The sequence below is a fragment of the Narcine bancroftii genome, chromosome 7, assembly GCF_036971445.1.
Source record: "Narcine bancroftii isolate sNarBan1 chromosome 7, sNarBan1.hap1, whole genome shotgun sequence".
NCBI lineage: Eukaryota > Metazoa > Chordata > Chondrichthyes > Torpediniformes > Narcinidae > Narcine > Narcine bancroftii.
Window position 1 is genome coordinate 185,584,119 of NC_091475.1, and position 22,155 is coordinate 185,606,273.

General features: G+C 42.0%; 1 protein-coding gene across 1 annotated transcript in view; it reads right to left on the minus strand.

Annotated features, from left to right (window-relative positions):
- Positions 1 to 859: 859 nt before the first annotated feature.
- trpc4b (transient receptor potential cation channel, subfamily C, member 4b) overlaps positions 860 to 22,155 on the minus strand; it is a 63,235-nt gene continuing 41,939 nt past the window's right edge. The window contains exons 8-11 of the mRNA XM_069891713.1: positions 17,085 to 17,291; positions 16,921 to 16,962; positions 4,827 to 4,916; positions 860 to 1,617 (exon numbers count right to left, since the gene is read on the minus strand). Coding sequence (XP_069747814.1) covers positions 898 to 1,617; positions 4,827 to 4,916; positions 16,921 to 16,962; positions 17,085 to 17,291 — 1,059 coding nt within the window. The 3' untranslated portion in view covers positions 860 to 897. The remainder of the gene's footprint in view (positions 1,618 to 4,826; positions 4,917 to 16,920; positions 16,963 to 17,084; positions 17,292 to 22,155) is intronic.

A 22,155-nucleotide genomic window follows, 5' to 3' on the forward strand; every position in this document is an offset into this window, starting at 1 on the left:
TGGTGAAACAATGGGAATGTAGAGGCAGGTACATAAGGAGGTGGTGTTACCCTCAATGTCTTCGTGGAATCTTGATTTTCTTTTATTTTGCAAGGTGGTGCCAGAGAATGGTGACTCTGTCAGCCTTTGATTTGCACACAAAAGAAAGCTTTTCACTCTGCCTTGTACACATGACAATAATAAGACAATCAAAAACACATTGCAAATTTCTGTGTTCTGATGTATCACCTTGGCCAAACTATATTTAGAAAACTAGAAATTACCTTCTTAAACAGAATATATCTAATACTTTCCTCATTACATTGTTTCAAATCATGCATATTCATCACTTCAAAGTCAATTGTTTAGACATTGAGATATACTGTACAGCAAGGTTACAGGCCATTTTGGCCCATGAATCCGTGCCACCCAATTTACACTCAATTAATCTACATCCCTTGTATGTTTCAAATGGTGGGAGGAAACCAGAGACCCTGGGGAAATTCTCCGCTGACACAGGGAGAACCAACAAATTCCTTACAACAGCACAAGACAAATCTATAAAGTGTAGTCACAGAAAATAGATTGAAATGCCAGAAAATTACTTGTAGCAGGTGATCTTCCATTTTCAACAGCTGCAATGTTTCTTAGGAAATACTAAATGACACTGAAAAATTTTCACATGTAAATGAGAGATTTAAATTAGACCCTTTCAGCTCACTCCAAAACTCAGGTTATTTGAAATAATTATATACGTATAAAAGTACTGGAAGAAAAATTAGTAACTTGAAGAAACAAGCAAAGCTAATATGAGTTTGCTGTATCTTCTTAATATAATTCCTTTATTAATAATTTTAAAGGCAATCTGAAAAATAAATACTGTTATAATCTAATTGTCACATCATCCTGTGCCACAGATCACCGATTCACACTGTCTTCATTCCCTGATTCATTTGCCAGAGTATCCTCTGTTGTTTCTAATGAATGAGCATTGGTAGTGCCATCTGGTGATTGTTTACGTGAAAATGCATTACATTTTTCTCCAATTTCTGAATCCCATGTATTATTACTGGTATTTAAATCTTTTGCGTCTGAGTCAGTGTCATTGACCATCGTTTGCTCCAAATCTTTTATACCATCGTTGTTGGAACTTCCTCTGTTTTTCAGTAGGGTAATTTCTTGTGTAATTTCTTCAGAAACTGTGTAAATCTTATTGCGATTCTGTTCTGCATTGCATGGTTTTGTTCTTTTTCGAAAAAATCCAAAATTTTTGATGGAATCTTTAACAATACTTTTACTGATTTGCTTTTCCTTAGTTATGTCAGTTGCTTTTGGAGTTGACCCATTGCTCAAGGTATTACAAGATCCTGGAGAGTCTGACATTTTAGACATTGGTCTTGTACAAACTAATGATGTTAAATCATAAAAGCTTAGTTTGTTCTTCTGTTCATTTGCACATGCTATCTTTTTTGAAACAGTCATGTGTTGAGTTGCTTGATCGTCATTCTTAAATACTTCATTTAGATCTGATATTCTGGATGCTGTGCTAAAGCTGGAGGCCTGTACACCAGAAAGCTTGTTCCCTTTTAAAAGACCCAAAACTTCATAGCGAAAGCTGGAAATATCCTGTTTCAGTTCCTTTAACCATAATTAAAGTTTTTTTTTAACATTCAGCCATGCCAGAGGAAAGCCAAAATAAAATATTTTAACTAAATAATAATGAAGTAAATAATTAATTTAAGTTTCTTCGCATCTTGGTATGATAGTATCAAGAATATATGGAGAAACTTCATACTGCTCAGGCTTATAATATTTGCTTTTTTATTTGAACCGTAAATCTCCACTTTAGCAATTAAGACTAAGTTAAATATACATTAAGAGGACCAACAAATGAATTTCAAAACAGAATTGGTATATAATTGCAATTTAAGAATAATCTTATCTTCAAAATTATTAATGAAATGAAAATCTTTGAGCATATCAATGCTACTGTAACTCAAACTTATACAAGTATAAAATATGTTTCCAGGCATACTTTGTATGGAGACTTCCTGATACTGAGATTGATAGACAATTTTGGATGCGTGTGGGTGTAACTGAAGTGGAACAAAGGTGCGATGGGAGTTCCATTTGTTTGCTTGTTATGCCAAACCATTAATGATGTTTGAATCATGGTTTCTTTACTCCTCTTGTATTCAATCACAGTGAAGGATGAGACTATAAACTATCTATATTTTCCATATAAATAAGTATTTTTAAAGAGCTAGTTTGGCAGGGAGATAGGAACCAGAATGTGAGGGCAGAGAATAGAGCAGAAGGTGGAAAGGATGGTGCAATGTGTTGTGGGTTTGTGGGGAAGGACACACTGGAGAGGAAGCCTCAATACAGTCAGTTGGAGGGTTTGAAATGTGCCTATTTCAATTCAAGAAATATTAGAAATAAAGGAGATGAATTTAGTAATATGTATGTGGTATTACAATGTTGTGGCCATTACAGAGACTTGGCTGACAGGATTGGCTGATGCAGCTATCTAGATTTGGGTGTTTTAAAAGGGGAGGGGGGAGTAACATTGCTGGTCAGGGATAGCATCACAGTCACAGAAAGGAAGAATGCTGTGGAGGGAGTGCCTACTGAGTTAGTGTGGGTTGAAGTCAGAAATAGGAAAGGAGAATCACTGTATTGGGAGTAGTCTATAGGCCCCCAAATAGTGTTTGGGACACCGAGGAGCAGATAAGTAAGCAGATTTTGGAATGGTACTGAAATTACAAGTTGGTTGTTATGGGAGACTTCAACTTCCCAAATATTGATGAGTGCCTCATTACTGCAAGAGGGAGAGATGGGGCAGGATTTGTCAGGTATGTCCAAGAAGGATTCCTGACACACTGGATCTAGTACTGGATAATGAACCTGATCAAGTGAAAGACTCTTGGTTGGGGGAGCATTTTGGTGATAGTGATCACACTTCCCTGAGCTTTAGCATAGCTATGGAAAAAGATAAAAGCAGACAAAATGGTAGTGTTTAATTGGAGAAGCCTAATTCGGCATGAACTGGGGAAAGTAAATTGTGAACAGATGCTCTTAAGAGAAAGCACAGAAGTAACGTAGAGGATGTTTAGGGACCATTTGTGCGAGTTTCCGGATAGGTTTGTTCCACTGAGACAAGGAAAAGGGTAGAAAAGGAAATGTGGTTGACAAAACAGGTGAGGTAGCTGGTTAAGAGGAAGAAGGAAGCATACATTAGATTTAGCTAGCAAAAAACAGGAAGGTCTCAAGCGAATTATATGGTAGCTAGGAAGGAACTTAAGAAAGGACTTAACAAATTGAGAAAGGAGAATAAGAAGGCCTTGGCAAGTATGATGAAGGAAAACTAAGGAATTCTATTCATACATGAAAAACAGAGGGATGATGAGAGCGAGGGTAGGACCACAAGGATAAAGGTGGCCACACGTGGCTGGAGACAGAGGGGTTAGTGATAAATACTTTGCTTCACTGTTCACCAGAGAGAGGGACTTTGGTCAATGTGAGGTCAGTATAGAACAAGCTTATATGCTGGAGCATGTTGATGTTAATAAAGAGGAAGTTCTCGATCTTCTTAAAAACATTAGGATCGATAAGTCATTGGGTCCGGAGAAGATATACACCAGGTTACTATGAGAAGGGGGGAGGGGAGAAGAGATTGCTCGGGCATTGGGAATTATCTTTGTGTCCTCGTTAGATACATGGTAGGTACCCGAGTATTGGAGAATGGAAAATGTGGTCCCCATATTTTAAAAAGGCAGGAATCTCTTCTGGGATCCTTGCTCTTTGAGATTTTTATAAATGCCCTGGACAAAGAAGCAGAGAGATGGGTCAGAAAGTTTGCAGTTGATAAGAAGGTTGGACGTGTTGTGGATTTTGTTGAAGGTTGTTGTAGGTTACAACAGGATACAGAATTGGGCAGAAAAGTGGTAGGCGGAGTTTAATCTGGATGAGCGTGAAGTGAAACATTTTGAAAATCAAACTTGAAGCCAGAGGTCATGTTTAATGGTAGGATACTAACAGTGTGGAAAAACAGAGGGACTTTGGGATCAAAATGTATAGATCTCTCAAGGATGTTGGGCAGGTTGATAGGATGGTTAAGAGGGCCTTTAGTATGCTGGGGTTCCTTAGTCGGGAGATTGAGTTCTGGAATCATGAGGTAATGTTGCAGCTCTATAAATGTCTGGTGAGACCACACTTAGAATATTGTGTTCAGTTCTGGTCACCTCATTACAGGAAGCTAAGAAGAAGTTGCAGAGATTTACCAGGATATTGCCTGGATTGGAAAATATTTCTTATGATGCAAGGTTAGCAGCAGGTTAGGGCTTTTCTCTTTGGCGTGGAAAAAGGATGAAAGTTGACTTAATGGAGGTCTACAAGATTATGAGAGACATAGAGAAGGTAGACAGCCATCACCTTTATCCCAGGGCAGGAATAGCAAATATCAGAGGACATCTATACCTAGTTTAGGGGTGACATCAGGGTAAATTTTTTTACAAATAAAATTGTGGGTTTCTGGAATGCATTGCAAGGGTTGTGGTGGAAGCTAGAACAATTGAGGCTTTTAAAAAGACTCTTAAGCAGGCACATGGATGAAGGAAGAGAGTTGAGATGGGAAGGTTTAGTTTTTTTTGATAGGTACAGTATATCGAGGTGGGCAGAATATCTAAAGAGCCTGTACTGTGCTATAATGTTCAATATTCTATGTTTTATTCAGTCATATTTCCCTTTCCACTTTTGATTTGAGTGCCAACTGTTGAAATTATGTATATGTTACAGAAATTATTTTTCTAAGAACAGAATTTGTGAAACAATATTTCAATAATTACCTTGAAATTCTCTTCAGTCAGTCCTTCTTCAGTTTTGGCATCTCTGATCATTGCTGCAACATATCTTTTCACTAAATTTCTTATAACTTCCTGGAAAAAAGAGGAATTAGTTATTTTTCAATTGGAGAAAATTATATTATCTAACAGGTTGCATTCTGGAACAAAATTGAAAAAAATCACAATTTTAAATAGAATTAGGTATTTCAATAAAATGTGGATTAGTCATTTGAAGCCAAGCCAAAGAAAGAAAGAAATATTGCTAATATGTCAAATAGTGGCTGGGAAGATTAATTCATTAGAAAGTAAATGAAGACTACTTAATCTCTATCAGTTGAAAAGGCATGTACCATCTTTGTTCACTGGAATCTATGAGATATTCAAAAAGCACTGCTAGATGACTGTGTGTTCCATGCACGTTAAACTGTACTTTCTGGGAAAATAAATCTTGGAAGGAGAGTACAAGGTTAGTAGTTGGGAAGGAGTAGGTGCACATAGTATATTTGTCCTGAATGAGAAGCTGAAAAAAAAATCCAACTGGCGAATCTATAGCACAAATATATACAGGCTAAACAGTGGAAGAACTGGGAGTACAGGTACATTGTATAGTTCCCTGAAAGTCACAATATAGCCTGGTGAAGAAGGAATTTGGCATACTTAACTTCATCATTCAAGGCATTGAGCACACGAAATGTGATGTTGTAGTGGGCCAAGCGTCCACACAATTAGACAGGCCAAATCGCTGCCCCAGTCATCCAACACAAGATGGCATGGGCCCCCTTCCCTTCAGAGGAGAAGCCCATGGTTGGCGACATGCATTGCCTGGAGGACGGCACCGCTTCCTGGTTGCACACCGCTGGATAGGTAGTGGCACCGCTATGCGGTGACATTCTCCTCAGGCCAGTGTGCCACTCACAAGAAGTGGGTGGCCTCCTTGAGCAGGACGAGTAATTTAAAAAAACGTTCAGTTACTGGTTCACCCTCATGCTGTGTGGACGTCTCTCATTTCGGTAGTGCTGCAGACACTACATCTTTGGAATCCACCTCGAGTGCGAAAAATGCAAGATTCTACTACTGCTATAGTTGCAACGGCTGCGACCAATGCTGTGGGCATGCATTTGCCACCATTTTGGGCAAATCAGCCCAGGAATTGGTTACAACTGGCTGAATCACAGTTCCAGATCAGAGACATTGTCTCAGAGGACACCAAGTTCTGACACGCCATCAGTGCCCTGGATGCCGCTACCGCAGCAAAAGTAAACCCCTTCATGGAAAATCCTCCTATGAAATGCAAGTACAAACAATTCTATTTGTTTCCTCCTTGATTCCCTAGAACTTATCCGGCACAAGTGCGCTGTCCGCATCCTGAATATGCAAGGCCTGGGCAATAGGAACCCTTCTGAGCTCATTCACAAAATGATGGCCTTAGCGGACGGATACACAAACTGTTTTTTGTTTGAGTCCCTGTTCCTCTCCAAGCTACAGGTACATGTTTCCTCAACAATATCTGATTACAGTGCCCCACACCTGGTAGCCAAGGAAACAGACTTTTCTGCACCTTGCTGGTTCAGCCCCCCTGCCGGGTCCTCCAGCAGTAGCAAAATGCAATGTAACGAGCACTGAGACAGATCGATTATTGTTTCTACCACCACAGATGGGCCGAAACGCCTGGTGGTGCATCCCTCCATGCTCGTACCCCAATGCCAAGTCAAGTGCCACGGCGGGAAATGGACAGGCTGGCCGCTGATATTGGCCTCAGTGGTTGGCACACATAAAGGCCTACTCTATCTCAGGGACCAGTGAACAAAGAGATATTTCCTAGTTGACACAGGCTCAGAGATAATCCTCATTTCACTGACGTATTTTGAACTTAAACACAATTCCAAAGGCCTTCCCTTACAGGCAGCCAATGGTTCCTCATTTTCGAGTTTCAGCACCCGTCTGGTCACAATCCATGCCGCAGACATAGTTTTCCACTGGAAGTGTATGATTGTGTCCATGGGACAAGCCCTATTCGGAGCAGATTTTGTCCGGGCACACAAGCTCCTGGTAGACATGAACCGATGCCATTTGGTCAACACCTCCACATTCCATTCATACTCCTTTACTTTATGGCAACATCCCTTTCTACTGTTATGAATCCACGCTCTGGACCGTAACAAATATGCTTGTCTATTGGCCAAATATCCGTCACCATTGGCACTCAACCTCCACGATGCTAAACTAGCACATGGTGTGAAGCAACATATCGGGACCACAGAGCCTCCAGTGTATGCAAGGGTATGGCGCCTCTGGCAGGACAAACTCCTCCAAGCCAAGACTGAATTCACTAACATGGGAGAGTTGGGTATCGTCCGCCGTTCAAAAAGCCCCTGGGCATCCCTGCTGCACCTAGTCCAGAAGAACTCTGGCGGTTGGTTCCTGCGAAGTGACTACAGATGACTAAATGACACCACCATCCCAGATACCCCATCCCAAATGTCCAGGATTTCACCAGGGCTGCCAGATCTTTTCCAAGGTGGACCTTGTCAAAGGGTACCATCAGATTCCAGTACATCCCAACGATGTCCCGAAAACGGCCATTATACCAACTTTTGGCCTTTTTGAGTTTCTTTGCACTAAAGAATGCAGCCCAGACATTTCAGTGACTCATGGACGTGGTTGGCAGGGACCTCAATTTCATCTTTTTCCACCTGGATGATATTCTCATCACCAGCCCCGACGCCAGCACCTGACTCCCATTTTCGACAGGTTGCAGGAGTTTAGACTCCCAGTGAACCCGGCTAAGTGTCAGTTCGGCCTGGAAACTATTGATTTCCTGGGATACTGTATCACCCAAGAGGGGGCCAGATAAGGTTGAAGCCATTCAATGTTTTACCAGGCTGAGCACAATTAAAGGCCAACAGGAATTCTGAGAGATGGTGAACTTCTATCATCGTTTCCTCCCAGGAGCGGCTACCCTCATGCAACCCCTATTGGACCTCATCAAACTTGGCGACAAGTGCTCCAGTGGTCACATGAAACCATTGAAGCCTTCCAGGCAACCAAAGTGGCAATAGTGGAGGCCACATCTGTGGCCCATCCAGACTCTTCCTCACCCCTGGCCCTTACAACAGATGCATCAGACAGAGCTGACCGGTCAGCATGGTGCTGGAGCAGTGGGTCAATGAACAGTGGCACCCTGCCCCCCCCCCACCCCCGGCTTTCTTCAGCAAACCTCTCTGGACACCAGAACTCAAGTACAATGCCTTTGACCGTGAACTGTTGGCCTTGTACCTGGCAATATGACATTTCTGGTACATGTTAGAAGGAAGGGTTTTCATCACCTACATAGACCACAAACTACTCACCATGCACTCAGCAAGGTTTCAGACCCATGGTCGGTGAGGTAACAATGACACCTCTCCTACCTTTCTGAGTATACAACGAGCATTCGCCACATCGCAGGCAAATCTAATGTGGTGACTGATGCCCTGGCCAGACCGGCCATCACTGCTACCTCAGGAGGACTCAATGTTGCACAGCTAGGCAAAGACCAAGCAGAGGATGTGGATGTCCAGGCCTACCGGACTGCCATCACTAGCCTGGTTAGTGATTTCTGTCCTTCACCGGGGAGCCTGACTTTACTGTACGACGTGTCCACAGGCTTTCCCTGATCCATCCTACCCATGACCTTGCATCAACGGGTGTTCGACCAAATTCACAGTCTTTCACATCCTTCCATAAGGTCCATAGTCCTCCTGCTGTCCAACAAGTTCATGTGGCACGGCCTCCACCACAATGTAACCCTGTGGGCTAAGATTTGTTTGGACTGCCAATGCACCAAAGTGCACAGACACACCAAGGCCCCACTCCAGAGTTTCAACCTGGTGCAGTACCATTTTGACCATGTGAATGTGGACATTGTCAGCCTAAAACCTGTGAGCCAAGGTTTGCGGTATTTATTCACAGTAATCGACCGTTTTACTCATTGGGTAGAAGCAATACCCCTAACCACATGTGACACAGAGATTTGCACCAGAGTTTTCTCATCCACTTGAGTCACATGCTTTGGAGTCCCAACCCACATCACCTTGGACCGAGAGGCCCAGTTCACATCCTCGCTCTGGGCCAACCTAGCCAAGTTCTGCAGCAGCCAGTTATACCACACCATGGCCTACCATCCTCAAGCAAATGGCTTTGTCAAATGTTTCCATGGCCATCTGAAAGCAGCCCTGAAAGCTCAACTACAAGGCCTGAACTGGATGGACAAACTCCCATGGGTGCTGTTAGGAATTCACACAGCACCAAAAGAAGACCTACCAGTGTTGTCTGCCAAGATGATGCATGGTTCCCCACTTACCATCCCAGGGGTCATTCACTTCAATCCTCCCAGCCCATAACCCAGCACTATAAACTTCCTCCAGCGATTGAGGGAACAAATGGGTAAACAGAAACCTCCACCACTTTCCCAACAAGGTTCTCCACCCTGCCACGCTCCAGCAAACCTGCAGTCAACCAAATCTGTTTTTGTTCGAAGAGGACAGCAAAGAACACCCCTACAATGCCTCTACAAAGACCCATTCAAGGTGATGCAGCACGATGGTGTCATTTTCACCCTGGACATTGGCAGGCAGTGGGACAGGTTTACCATTTACTGCCTCAAGGCAGCACATCTGGACTCAAGCCAGCCTGCCCCGGATCCCCAGGTCAGACACAGAGGTCTTTTGCCCAAAGACAATTCTCATGGGTGGTAGCGTTTATTGGGGGGGGGGGGGTGAGTAACTATGTGGTTAGATGGGCTGAATTGCTGCCTTAGTCATCCAACACAAGATGGCGCTGGCCCCTCTTCCCTTCCAAGGAGAAGCCTGCGGTTGGCAACACGTGTTGCCCAGGGGACGGCACTGATTCCTGGTTGCATGCTACTGGACAGGTAGTGACGGTATGGTGCACTGACATCACTCCCTAAGGTCAGCGCGCCCCTCACAAGAAGTGGGCAGTCCCCTTAAGCAGTGTGAGTAATTCAAAATAAAGTTCAGTTACTGGTTCACCTTTGTGCTGTGTGGACATCACTCATTTTGGTAGCATTGCTGTTAGAAAATGCTACAATGTCATGCTACAGTTGTACAAGGTTGGTAAGGTTAGCTACAGGATGAAAGTTATTAAATTGGAATTGATGTTGAAAAGGTTCACGAGGATATTACTGGGAGAAGAATTATAAGAGCCTGGCAAAGTTGGGACATTTCTCCCTCGAGAGGAAAAGGTGACAGGATGGACCTTATAAAGGTGTACATAATCATAAGGGGGATAGAAAAGGTGAATAGTCAAAGTCTTAGGGAGTCCAAAACTAGAAGCCATTGTTTTAAGATGAAAGGGGATAGATTTAGAAGGGACTTAACAGGCACATTTTTCACACAGAGGGTGCTGCATATGTGGAATGATTTGGCAGAGGAAACGGTGGAGGTGGCACATTTACAATAATGAAAATACATTTGGATAGGTATGGTAGGGAAAGGTTAGATGGATATGGGCCAAGCAGAGGAAGTATAACTAACTCAGATGGACAAATTTGTCGACAAGGATAAGTCGGGCTGAAGCGTTTCTATGCTCTCTTGCTCTAATCCCAGAGTCAATGTATCAGATTAACTCTAGATACTGTCAAGTCCATTCACAAGTGGCAGTTAATAATTATTCAGTCAATATGAAAACTCTATGAAATTGAAGCTGGAACGGTCATTGTGGACAGAGAGCAAGCGCTCTGATAAATGGTTCCCTAGTCTGTGCTTAGTGTCTCTGATGTAGGGAGGGCCACAACTTCCTGATCAGATTCCAGCTCCAATAGCCTTTCTGATCTTGCTTATCACCCTCCAGCACCTTTCAGCTTTATCTTGCCCTCCATTCACCAGGCTTCATCTGCACCTTATTTTTCCTATCTCCTTCCACCAATCCCCCATCTGTCTGTGACTCCCAACTCCACCTCTCCTCCCTCATTCCCAACCTGCTCATTAACCTTCACCCCTCCCTGGTCCATCTGTCATCCGATGGCCCTGTATCATCCCTCCCCTCTATTTACATAGTCTATCTTCTCCCTCCACTCTCACTCCTTCCCACAGATGCTGCTCTACCTGCTGAATTCCTCCACCATATTTTTGCTGAAAAAAAATTAGTATAGGTAGAATTCTATTGAATTCTTTGCTGCTTAACTTCAAGAAGATCTCTAATCCTCTTGGAAGGGATTTTTATTTGTTTTATTTACTTTTAAACCTTGATAGTTTTTTTATAGGTAATGTGTAGTGAGAGTTTATTGTCACATCTGTAATTACAATGTACAGATGCACCAAAATTCTTATTTCTTGGTATCAAACAGGTAAGTTACACCAACTCTAAAAGTATACAGTAAGTTATCATTATATACCAAGGCAGAAGATAATACATTTTTTTAAACTATTTTATTTTTGCTTTTTTTAAAAAAACATACACAGTAACATTTTAAATATACAATATATTAAACTTTCTCTCATAAACACAACAAACAAAAACAAAAGTCCCTCCCTCCCTCCCATACATATAGATCCATTCACCGTCAGAGCTTACACATATTTTAAGTATATAAAGTACAGTTGGAGGAACTACATTTTTGTGTATATATTTACTATTTATACTTTTCCACCCCTTTTTATTACTGTATCTGGGTCCCTATGTGGTCCAGGTATAGCTGCCAGACCTTTACAAAAGTGTCATATTTATTCTTTAAGTTGTATGTGATTTTTTTTCCATGGGTATACAGCTGTTCATTTCTGCCGTCTATTGTGCTATGAATAGATGAGAGTCGGACTTCCAAGTGATTGCAATACATTTTTTTGCTACTGCCAGTGCTATTTTTATAAATGAGATTTGATATTTGGTCAATATGTCATTTATTTCCATGAAATTACCTAATGTATATAGCTTTGGGCTGCCCGTAAGCCACTCCTGTTATCCTGGTTAATTTTTCTGTGATTTCTTGCCAAAATGGCCTCATTTTCATGCACGACCACGTGGGATGTAGAAAAGTTCCTGTCTTAGTCCCACATCTGAAACACATCTCTGAAATTTCAGCTTTTGGTCTGTGTAACTTTTGTGGGGTAAGATATAGCTGGTGTAAAAATATTATACTGAACCAGTCCATATCTTGCATTTATAAATTATGTCATGCTGTCCTTACACAAATCTAACCTGCTTCTTTCTGAAATCACCACTCCCAAGTCCGACTCCCATCTTTCCTTGGACTTCTGCACCCCTGGTTTTGCAATTTCACTCTGGAGTCCATAGTACATTTTTGTTATACATTTGGGTGTATTCCAGACCATTCGTTCTGCTTGAGGCAGGATACCTTGCACTGGTATGATGGAGTGGAACACAAAAGTCTACAGATGAAGTGACTGTAGTAATAACACAGAAATGCTAGAGGAACTCAGCTAATCCAGCAGTGTTCATAGCAGGTAAAGATATATTACTGACATTTCAGGCAAGGATTGAGGCCTGAAAAGTTGGTGATACAGTGTATCTTTACCTCCTATAGACACTATGGGACCAGCTGAGTTCCTTCAGCATTTCTGTGATTTTGCTGGTATCATGGATGTCTTTTGAAGCAGGTGGGAACCTAAGACTGTAGTAACAAGAGGTTGAAAATATGTATTCAAACTACAGCCAGTTGAAGAGTGCAAGTTTTAAAGATGTGGCCAGGTACATGGTCTGGACTGGATGATTTCTAAAGATTCACACTCCTAAACATTCTTTTCACATCAGCTTCAGAAACTGGGAATACTGATTCACTGGGGTGGCAGGAGGTTGTAAAGGTGCATCATTGTTTTTCCCTTTAAAAATGTACACTGCAGCTTTGAGCTCATCTACTTGTTTTACAGTTCGCAACAAGAAGAAATATTTCCCTAAAGAAGGCTACAGAGCCACATCTCTTTCTGCTGGAAATGGGGGGGTGACTGCCGCTGCGAACAGGGTGGGGAGAGTGCTGCCGTGAATGGGGAAGTGGGGGTGAGTGTTGCCGCAAACGGGGTGGGGGGATGAGAGGGTTGCTGTGAATGGGGAGTGGGCTGCCGTGAATGGAGAGGGGGTGAGTTCTGCCATGAATACGGGGCTGGGGGGTGAGTGCTACTGTGAATAGAGGGGATGAGTGCTGATGCAAACTGGGTGGGAGGATGAGTGCTGCCACGAAAGGGGGGGGTGGGGGGTGAGCTCTGTGTGAATGGGGTGGGGACGGAGAGTGAATGCTGCCGTGAACAGGGTGGGATATGAGTGCTGCCACAAACAAGGGGTGGGGGGATGAGTGCCACCATAAACAAATGGGAGTGATGGGGTTTTTGCCGCGATCGATGTGTGTATTGTGCACAGTAGTGAAACCCTGATTTAATGTGACTTCGCTTTTTTCCCAATCCAATTTTTTGCACCTGAACCATCATGTTATAACAGGGTTCCACTGTATATACATTTGTATATACACTGTATATGCATTTGTGCGTAGTTGTGGGTTAAGTTTAGAGTTAAGTAAGATTTTATATTATTAATGAAAATTATTGATTTGAAGGTAACATTGTCTTGGTGAATTTCTATTGTTCCTGGTCTATGTTGTTACACCGACACCTCCTCGTATCTCTCTCTAGGCCATTAAAATAAACATCATGCTATTGTTTTTCAAACAGTCACTGAACTTGTTTTGTTCAAGTGATCTATTCTCAAAAGTTTCCAATCTCATTGCAGCCAAATGTGTACAGCCCACAGCAGCAGAGATTTAGTTTAATGCAGGTCCAAGGGCCTGTTCCTGTGCTGTACTGTTCTAATTCTGACTGGAGATATTGAAGTCCTTTGGACTGAGCCCTTCTTCAAGATACGAGAGCTTATACCCTCATACCTTGAAGAAGGGCCCAGATCCGAAATATTAGTTATATAGTTTAACCTCCCATTTATGCTGTGAGACCTGCTGAGTTCCTCCAGCATTTTTATTTTGTTAACTACAATTACAGTGTCTGCAGACTTCTGTGTTTCACATCAGACTACTCAGTTCTAATGACAGATCAACATATAACTTTAACAGTTTTTTTTCTCCCATGATACAGTCTGAGTATTTCTAGCTTTCCCTTTTCTTTAGGTTTCCAGCAACCTCCCTGCTTTATATTTTAGAGTTCTAGCATTTTCTTCTATTTTCTCATTCATCACTTTCTAGTGAAATCTACTTCAGACAGATTGTCTCCAAAAAAGAAGTCCACTCCCTTTATTAGCTGCCACCACTACTACTTATATTGTAGTCTCTCTTGGTCCCCAACCTGTCACAGAAATTCTTTCTTCTCTCTCTCTGCAATTCCCCTTCTCTGCAACTAAAAACACGCCTAATTCTTAGTGAAATTGAATTTGGAAAATACAAAACTATGTATTAAACTTTAGTTAAAGATGCTAGAAAGATGCAGATGTAGGTAGATCTGACTGTGGAATTAAAGAAGGTTTTCTATGAAATAATGGTAATATTTATAGGAATCTCACTAAGGTAAACTTTCCCTCCAATGAGCATCAGGTGACTTGAACATGGAATGTAATATGTAGCTGCTTGATATAATTCTGACTGGATATACAGTTTATATTACAAGCCAGAACTCATCAACAACAGCTGCATCTGGACATTAAGTATTTTGATTAGAACGCACATCCTTGAACGCTGTGGAAGCCATTTTAATGTTTTGGCCTCAGGATAACTAAAATCTTGCATTGAAGGGAAGTTGAATTTGGAACGTATGAACATCCCTTTTGTCCTTCCTTCAGTCTAATTCTTCCCTTTCCAAAAATTAACCGAGGGAAGTACATATATTGGAAAAACTTCATAGTGTAGACGCACTACAAGTTCAAGTGAACCGGCTCCCGCATGTCATGACATAATTGGGGCACATTACATGGGGTTTTTAAAAGGGTTGCATGCGTCCGTAAACAATTTTGTTTGTACTTCATCTCAGCTGTGATTTGTTACTCTCTCCTCTCGAATTACCCACTGCAACATCAGTGGCTACAATTGGTGACCCAACAATTGGTGATGGACAGCACAGCAGTATCCTTAAAACTGCCCGTCTTCTGGATGTCGCAACCCAAAGTCTGGTTTGGACAGGTGGAGTGCAATTCCACATCAGAAAAATAGAGGTGGATGCCACCAAGTATTACCATGTAGTTAGCGCCTTGGACTAGGATACTGCCGGCCACATTGTGGATTTCATTCAAGAAACACTGCCGCACAGCAGTATGAGGCACTGAAAGCACTTTTCCTGCTTATTAGCCGTTGATAATGACTATGATGGCTGGCCACCAAAACAGCCTGCTTTATGTCTGGGATGAACTCTCCGGATGAAAATTCCTCGTGGAGACTGGTTCAGAGGTTAGCGTCCTTCCTCCTTCAGGATTCAACACTTGTACCAGAAGAGTAGGTTCTGGCCTCACAGCTGTAAATAACAACACTATCCGTATGACAAGAACCTGGCTGTGAAATTCAACGGCTGCAAGTTTACATGGAGATTCACTCTTGCTGCCGTGTTTAGGCCATTGCTGGGAGCAGATTTCCTCCGTGCCCAATCCCTAAAGGTGGGTATGAAAGGACTCCAAACCTTCTACCTTGGAGATTCAAGGTTACTCGCCCCACACTTGCATGCCCTTTAATGTATGAAGAATGAATTTGCCGAAATCCTCTAAGACTTTGTTGACATCATCACTCCCCAGTTCTCCATTGCTATTGTGAAATATGGTGTAAGCCACCATATTTTGGCCCAAGGACAGCCTGTATAAGCCAGAGCCTGTCGACTACTGCCTGAAAAGTTGCGCCTTGCAAAGCAGGTGCTCAGTAAAATGGAGGAGTTAGGCATTATATGCAGGTCGGATACCCCATGGGAGTCACCATTGCATATGGCTGCCAAACCCACGGGAGGCTGGAGAGCCTGCAGTGATTACAGATGCCCAAATAATGCAACAACAGCAGACCGCTATCCTGTGCCCCATATACAAGACTTTACAGCAAATTTTTTCGGGGCCAGGATTTTCTGTTAACCCAGAAGATGAGCCTAAGACAGCAATTGTAATGCTGTTCGGTTTATTTGAATTTTTGCGGATGACCTTCTGGCTGAAAAATGCTGCAAAACATTTCCAGCGCCTGATGGATGCAATGGGGAATGGGATGGACTTCATTTTCATCTACTTAGATGACATTCTTGTCACTAGCCACACCCACGAAGAACATTCAAAACACCAGATTCTAGACATGGCACACAATCTTCCTTCATTCCTAAGGAATTCAGAGATTGTGAGTACGTTTTCGTCCAAAGGGGAGCACACGGATCACCCCTACAAACACCTTACGAAGGACCATATAAAGTGCTGTGAAGCTCTAAGACATTATGCATCTTAGACATTGGAGAACAATCTCAAGCGTTTACAGTGGACCGGTTAAAACCTGCACGCATTGACTTAGAACGGCTTGTGCCACACCGAACAGTTCCATGGTGTGGCTGGCCACCAAAGACAAATGAACTGGAACTTTCTGGGGGGGGGGCGGGGTGCAATATAGTGGCACTACAAGTTCCAGCAAACCGGCTTCCAACCATCATGATGACATGACGCGGTGAGATCACGATGCGTGAAGCATGTTTTTAAAAAGGTTGTGCCTATCTGTAAAGTTAAGAGTTTTGTTTGAACTTCCTTTCAACTGCAACTCATTACTCTCCTCTCGAATTACCCACTGCAACATTAGTGGCTACAATAGGGATTTTTAAAATTACTCCATCAAAAATCACAGCAGAAAAATACAAGCCAAAATTTAACAATATGAAAAAGATCTATATTTCCCTAGCCTGAAACTTTGAAGCTGTTACCATTTTGTCAATGTGAATTTTCAGATTTTACCAGAAACAATTTATTATTAATAGATTTTGTCATATTTCTCCCAAATTTATGGTGACAGAAGATGACATGAATAAAACCAGTGTGCAGATACTTATGATATATCGATACAAATATTGCATTTCTCAATACCAATGGAATAATTGTGCTTTTTAAAGTAGCTGCTTCAGAAATTGAAATATTAAAGAAGTGTACTTACCTGGTACTGATGATTTCGTCTTAGATTGTTAGCTGCACGTCTCTTTAAAAAGAAATATATGAATGGAATAAATAACTGAAGGAGAATAATTTGAAGAAGCAAATTAAGCATTAATTGAAGTATTAATGTTTGAAAGATATGCAGGAAGAAATGAACTTTCTTACACCAAGAGACCCAAGACTTTCAGGTTTCCTTCGCTTTTGTTTGCAGAAAAATTTGAGGCATAAATGATTTCTTATCCATGTTAGCAAATACCAGACAGATTTTGGACTTGGGATAATGTTAAAGGGAGTTGGAAGAGTCCCACCTTCTTCAAAGTAACTCATCCAAAGCTTTGTCCTTGCAAATTTCCACTCAATGTCTGCATGATCCTGCAATATATCAAATCAGTTAATGATACTCATTTAAATCAGTTATAAATGCATCTCACAGCCTCCCATACCTACTTCTGATGCTGTTAAATTTATTCAGATGTTAGATCCATTACTAAAAGTGTATGGCAATTCTATTTTTGTAGTTTTTATTCAATTATTGCATAATTACTGTTATTAAAATTAAATTAAATTTTTGGCCTTTACAGAAGATCAGTCTTGCTATCTTCATATTAATATAAACAGATTCAATTTAAACAGAAAAAAGTACAGTAATTACTACATAGAATCAAGTTAGAATATAAAATAGAAAGTCAGACAAAAAGTTCAGATTTATCAGAAACAAACACATTACATAAGAAATTTTAATTTTTCTTTCAAATTCCCATTTCGCATTTCCAGCATTTTTAATCTCTAATTTTATGTGGGGTATATAAACGCTCAATCATATATTTCAACTGATTCTGTTTTAAAAAGCTGGAACCTGTGGTAACTTAGATGGGCAGGATGGTGATGATGGCATTTGGCTCGTGTGCTTTTCTTGGACATGATATTGGGTACTAAGGCTGGGATCTTATGATACAACTGTATGAGGTATTGGTCCCCCAGCTATAGTAAGGAAATTAGTAAGTTGAAAAGGGTGCAGAGAAGATACATCAAGATACACCTTGTGTGTCGAGGAGTCGGAGGAGCAGGAGGAGAGGTAAGTACTGTAATTAAAGTAGATTCGAGCAGGGAGCCATTGAAGTCGGGCTCAGAGTCGTCCAGGGTAGGCAGGGCGAGGAGTGACTGACAGGGTTAACTGGTAGAGGGCAAATAAAATTAGGGTAAGGTAAAAGAGAGGCCAGTGAGGAGCGGCCAGGGAGTGAGTGGACAGGGAAGGAGTGGGGAATTCAGGCTTTGGCTCAAGAGGCTTCGGCGAGCAGAGGCTGAGGTCAAGCTTGTCAAGTTAAGGCAATACTGTTTAATTGCTTTTGTATTCTTTAGTAATTTCTACTTATTTGAGGAAGGAGGAGAGAGAAGGGATGAGTGTGAGAGCAGTTTGCTGTTCTGTGTGTCAGATGTGGGAAGTCATGGCGTCTTCTAGCCTCCCTGACGTCCATATCTGCACCAGGTGTGCTGAGCTGCAGCTCCTCAGGAACTGTGTTAGGGAACTAGAGCTGCAGCTCGATGACCTCGCTCTGGTCAGGGAGAGTGAGGTTGTCATAGATAGGAGTTACAGCCAGGTGGTCACGCCAGGGCCACGGGAGGAGGACAGGTGGGTCACAGTTAGGAGAGGGAAGAGGAATAGTAAGGTGGTAGAGAGGACTGCTATGGCTGTGGCCCTCAACAACAGGTACTCCTCTTTGGATACTGTTGGGGAAACAGCCCAGCTGGGGAAGTGTCAGTGGCTGTGCCTTTGGCACTGGGTTGGCCTTTGAGGCTCAGAAGGGTAGGGAAAGGAAGAGAAGGGCAATAGTCATAGGGGACTCGATAGTCAGGAGTACAGACAGGGGATTCTGTGAACAGAGCAAGGAGAACCAGATGGTGGTTTGCCTCCCTGGTGCCAGGGTCCAGGATGTTGTTGCTCGAGTCCAGGACATCCTAAAGGGGGAGGGAGATGAGACAGAAGTTGTAGTACATGTAGGTACCAATGACATAGGGAAGAATAGAGAAGAAGTCCTGAAAAGTGAGTACAGGGAGTTAGGTAGAGAGTTAAAAAGAAGGACCGCAAAGGGAGTAATCTTTGGATTACTGCCTGTGCCTTGCGACAGTGAGAGCAGGAATAGAATGAGATGGAGGATGAACGCGTGGCTTAAGGGGTGGAGCAAAGGGCAGGGATTTAAGTTTGTGGATCACTGGGACCATTTTTGGGGTAGGTGTGACCTGTACGGTTACTCAGGAGACTTTAAACTAGAATGGCTGGGGTGGGAACCAAATGAAGGAGAACAGCAAGAAGGTTAGAGGGCAATCAGAGAAAGCTTGTAGACAGTGTTTGAGGGGGGAAAGGCAGGTGATAGAAAAGGTGGATGCTCTATAAGAAGATGGACAGAGGTCGACTCCAAAAGATCATAAGAGAGGTGTTGGTAAAGATAAAGGGGCCTACAGGAAGTAAAAACTGGGAAATCTCTAAAATGCATATGTTTTAATGCTAGGGACATTGTTAGGAAGATGGATGAGCTGAAGGTATGGATTGACACTTGGAAGTAAGATGTGGTAACGATTAGTGAAACATGGTAACAGGAGGGATGTGAATGGCAGTTAAATATTCCTGGATTTAGTTGCTTTAGGTGTGATAAAACTGGGGGGTCAAGAGGGGGTGGGATTGCACTACTTGTTAGAGAAAATATTACAGCGGGTGCTTATGTGGAACAGAATAGAAGGCTTGTCTAGGGAGGCTATTTGGGTGGAATTGAGGAATGGGAAAGGGGAAGTTAATAGGGGTGTATTATAGACCACTGAATAGGGAACGCGAATTAGAAGAACAAATTAGTAGGGAGATAGCAGATGTTTGTAATAAGCACAGGGTAGTGATTGTGGGTGATTTAAATTTTCCGAACATTGATTGGGAAACCCATTCCGTGAAAGGGCTGGATGGGTTGGAGTTTGTAAAATGTGTGCAGGATAGCCTTTTACATCAATACGTGGAGGTACCAACTAGAGAGGGAGCTGTGTTGGATTTACTGTTGGGGAATGAGATTGGTCAGGTGACAGGGGTATGTGTGGGGGAGCACTTCAGGTCCAGTGATCATAGTGCCATTTGTTTCAAGGTAATTATGGAAAAGGATAGGTCTGGGCCCAGAGTTGAGGTTTTTGAGTAGGGAAAAGCTAGGTTTGAGGAGATGTGAAAGGATTTACAAGGGGTGGATTGGGACAATTTGTTTCCTGGGAAGGATGTAATAGAGAAATGGAAGTTTTTTAAAGGAGAGATTTTAAGAGTACAATATCTTTATAGACCTGTTAGGTTGAAAGGTCAGGTCAAAAGTTTGAGAGAGTCATGGTTCTCAAAGGATATTGGAAACTTGGTTCGAAAAAAGAGGGAGTACTACAATAAATATAAGTAACAGGGAAAAAAGGAGATGTTTGGGTACTATATTAAATCTAAAAAGAATCTTAAGAAAGAAATTAGTAAAGATAAAAGAAGGTTTGAGGTGGCTATAGCAAGCAGGGTGAAAATAAATCCAAAGGGTTTCTACAAATATGTAAATAGCAAAAGGAAAGTGAGAGATAAAATTGTTCCAATAGAGAATCAGAAAGAACAAATCTGTGTGGAGACAAAAGAGATGGGAGAGGTCCTGAACAATTTCTTTTCCTCAGTATTTACTGATGAGAAGGATATTGAACTGTGCAGGGTAAAGGAAGCAAAGGGGGTAAATATGGAGACTATAATAATTAAGAAAGAGGTAGTACTGAAGCTTTTGAAACATATAAAGGTGGATAAGTCTCCGGGTCCTGACAGGATTTTCCCCAAGACCTTGAGAGAAGTTAGAAGTTAGTGAGGAAATAGCGGAGGCTCTAGCAGCGATTTTTCAAATGTCATTAGAGACGGGTATCGTGCCGGAGGATTGGCGTGTTGCCCATGTGCTTCCTTTGTTTAAAAAGGGTTCAAGGAGCAAGCCGAGCAATTACCGTCCTGTACGTTTGACGTCTGTGGTAGGTAAATTGATGGAAAGTGTTATTAGAGATAGTATATATAAGTATATGGAGGGACAAGGTCTTATCAGGGACACTCAATGTGGATTTGTGCATGGAAGGTCGTGTTTGACCAATCTTGTTGAACTTTTTGAAGAGGCGACTAGGAATGCTGATGAGGGAAGAGCAGTGGATGTTGTCTATATGGACTTCAGTAAGGCCTTCGATAAGGTTCCGCAAGGGAGGTTAGTTAGGAAGGCTAAGTCCTTGGGTATTAATTTGGAGATAGTCAAATGGATTCAACAGTGGCTGGAAGGAAGGTGCCAGAGAGTAGTAGTAGATAATTGTTTGTCAGGATGATGGCTGGTGACAAGCGGTGTACCTCAGGGGTTGGTATTGGGACCATTGCTGTTTGTCATATATATTAATGATCTGGAGAATATGAATATTGAATAGTAAATATTCAGATGATACTAAAATAGGGGGAATTGTGGATGATGAAGAGGGTTTTCAAAGATTGCAGAGGGATTTAAACTGCTTAGAGGAGAGGGTAGAAAGATGGCAGATGGAATTTAATGCTGATAAGTGTGAGGTGCTTCATTTTGGAAAGAATAATCAAAGCAAAACACATGTGGTAAATGGGAGTGCATTGAAAAATGCAGTGGAGCAGAAAGATCTAGGAATAACGATGCATTGTTCCCTGAAGGTAGGAGCGCATGTGGATAGGGTGGTGAAGAAGGCTTTTAGTATGCTTGCCTATATAAATCAGTGCATAGAATATAGGAGTTGGGAAGTAATGATGAAACTGTACAAGGGATTGGTGAGGTCAAATTTAGAGTACTGTGTGCAGTTCTGGTCACCGATTTATAGGAAGTATATTAACAAGATAGAGAGAGTGCAGAGAAGATTTACAAAAATGTTGCCTGTTTCAGCATCTGGAATACAAGGAAAGAGTGAGCAAATTAGGTCTTTATTCCTTGGAACGTAGAAGGCTAAGAGGGGATTTGATAGAGGTGTTTAAGATAATGAGAAGGTTAGATAGAGTTGATGTGGAAAGACTTTTCCCATTGAGAGTAGGAGAGATGGATACAAGAGGTCATGGGTTGAGAGTTGACGGGCAAAGGTTTAGGAGTAACATGAGGGGGAATTTCTTTACTCAGAGAGTGGTTACTGTGTGGAATGGACTTCTGGGATAGGTGGTGGAGGCAGGGTCAATGTTTTTATTTAAGAAAGAGTTGGATAAGTATATGGA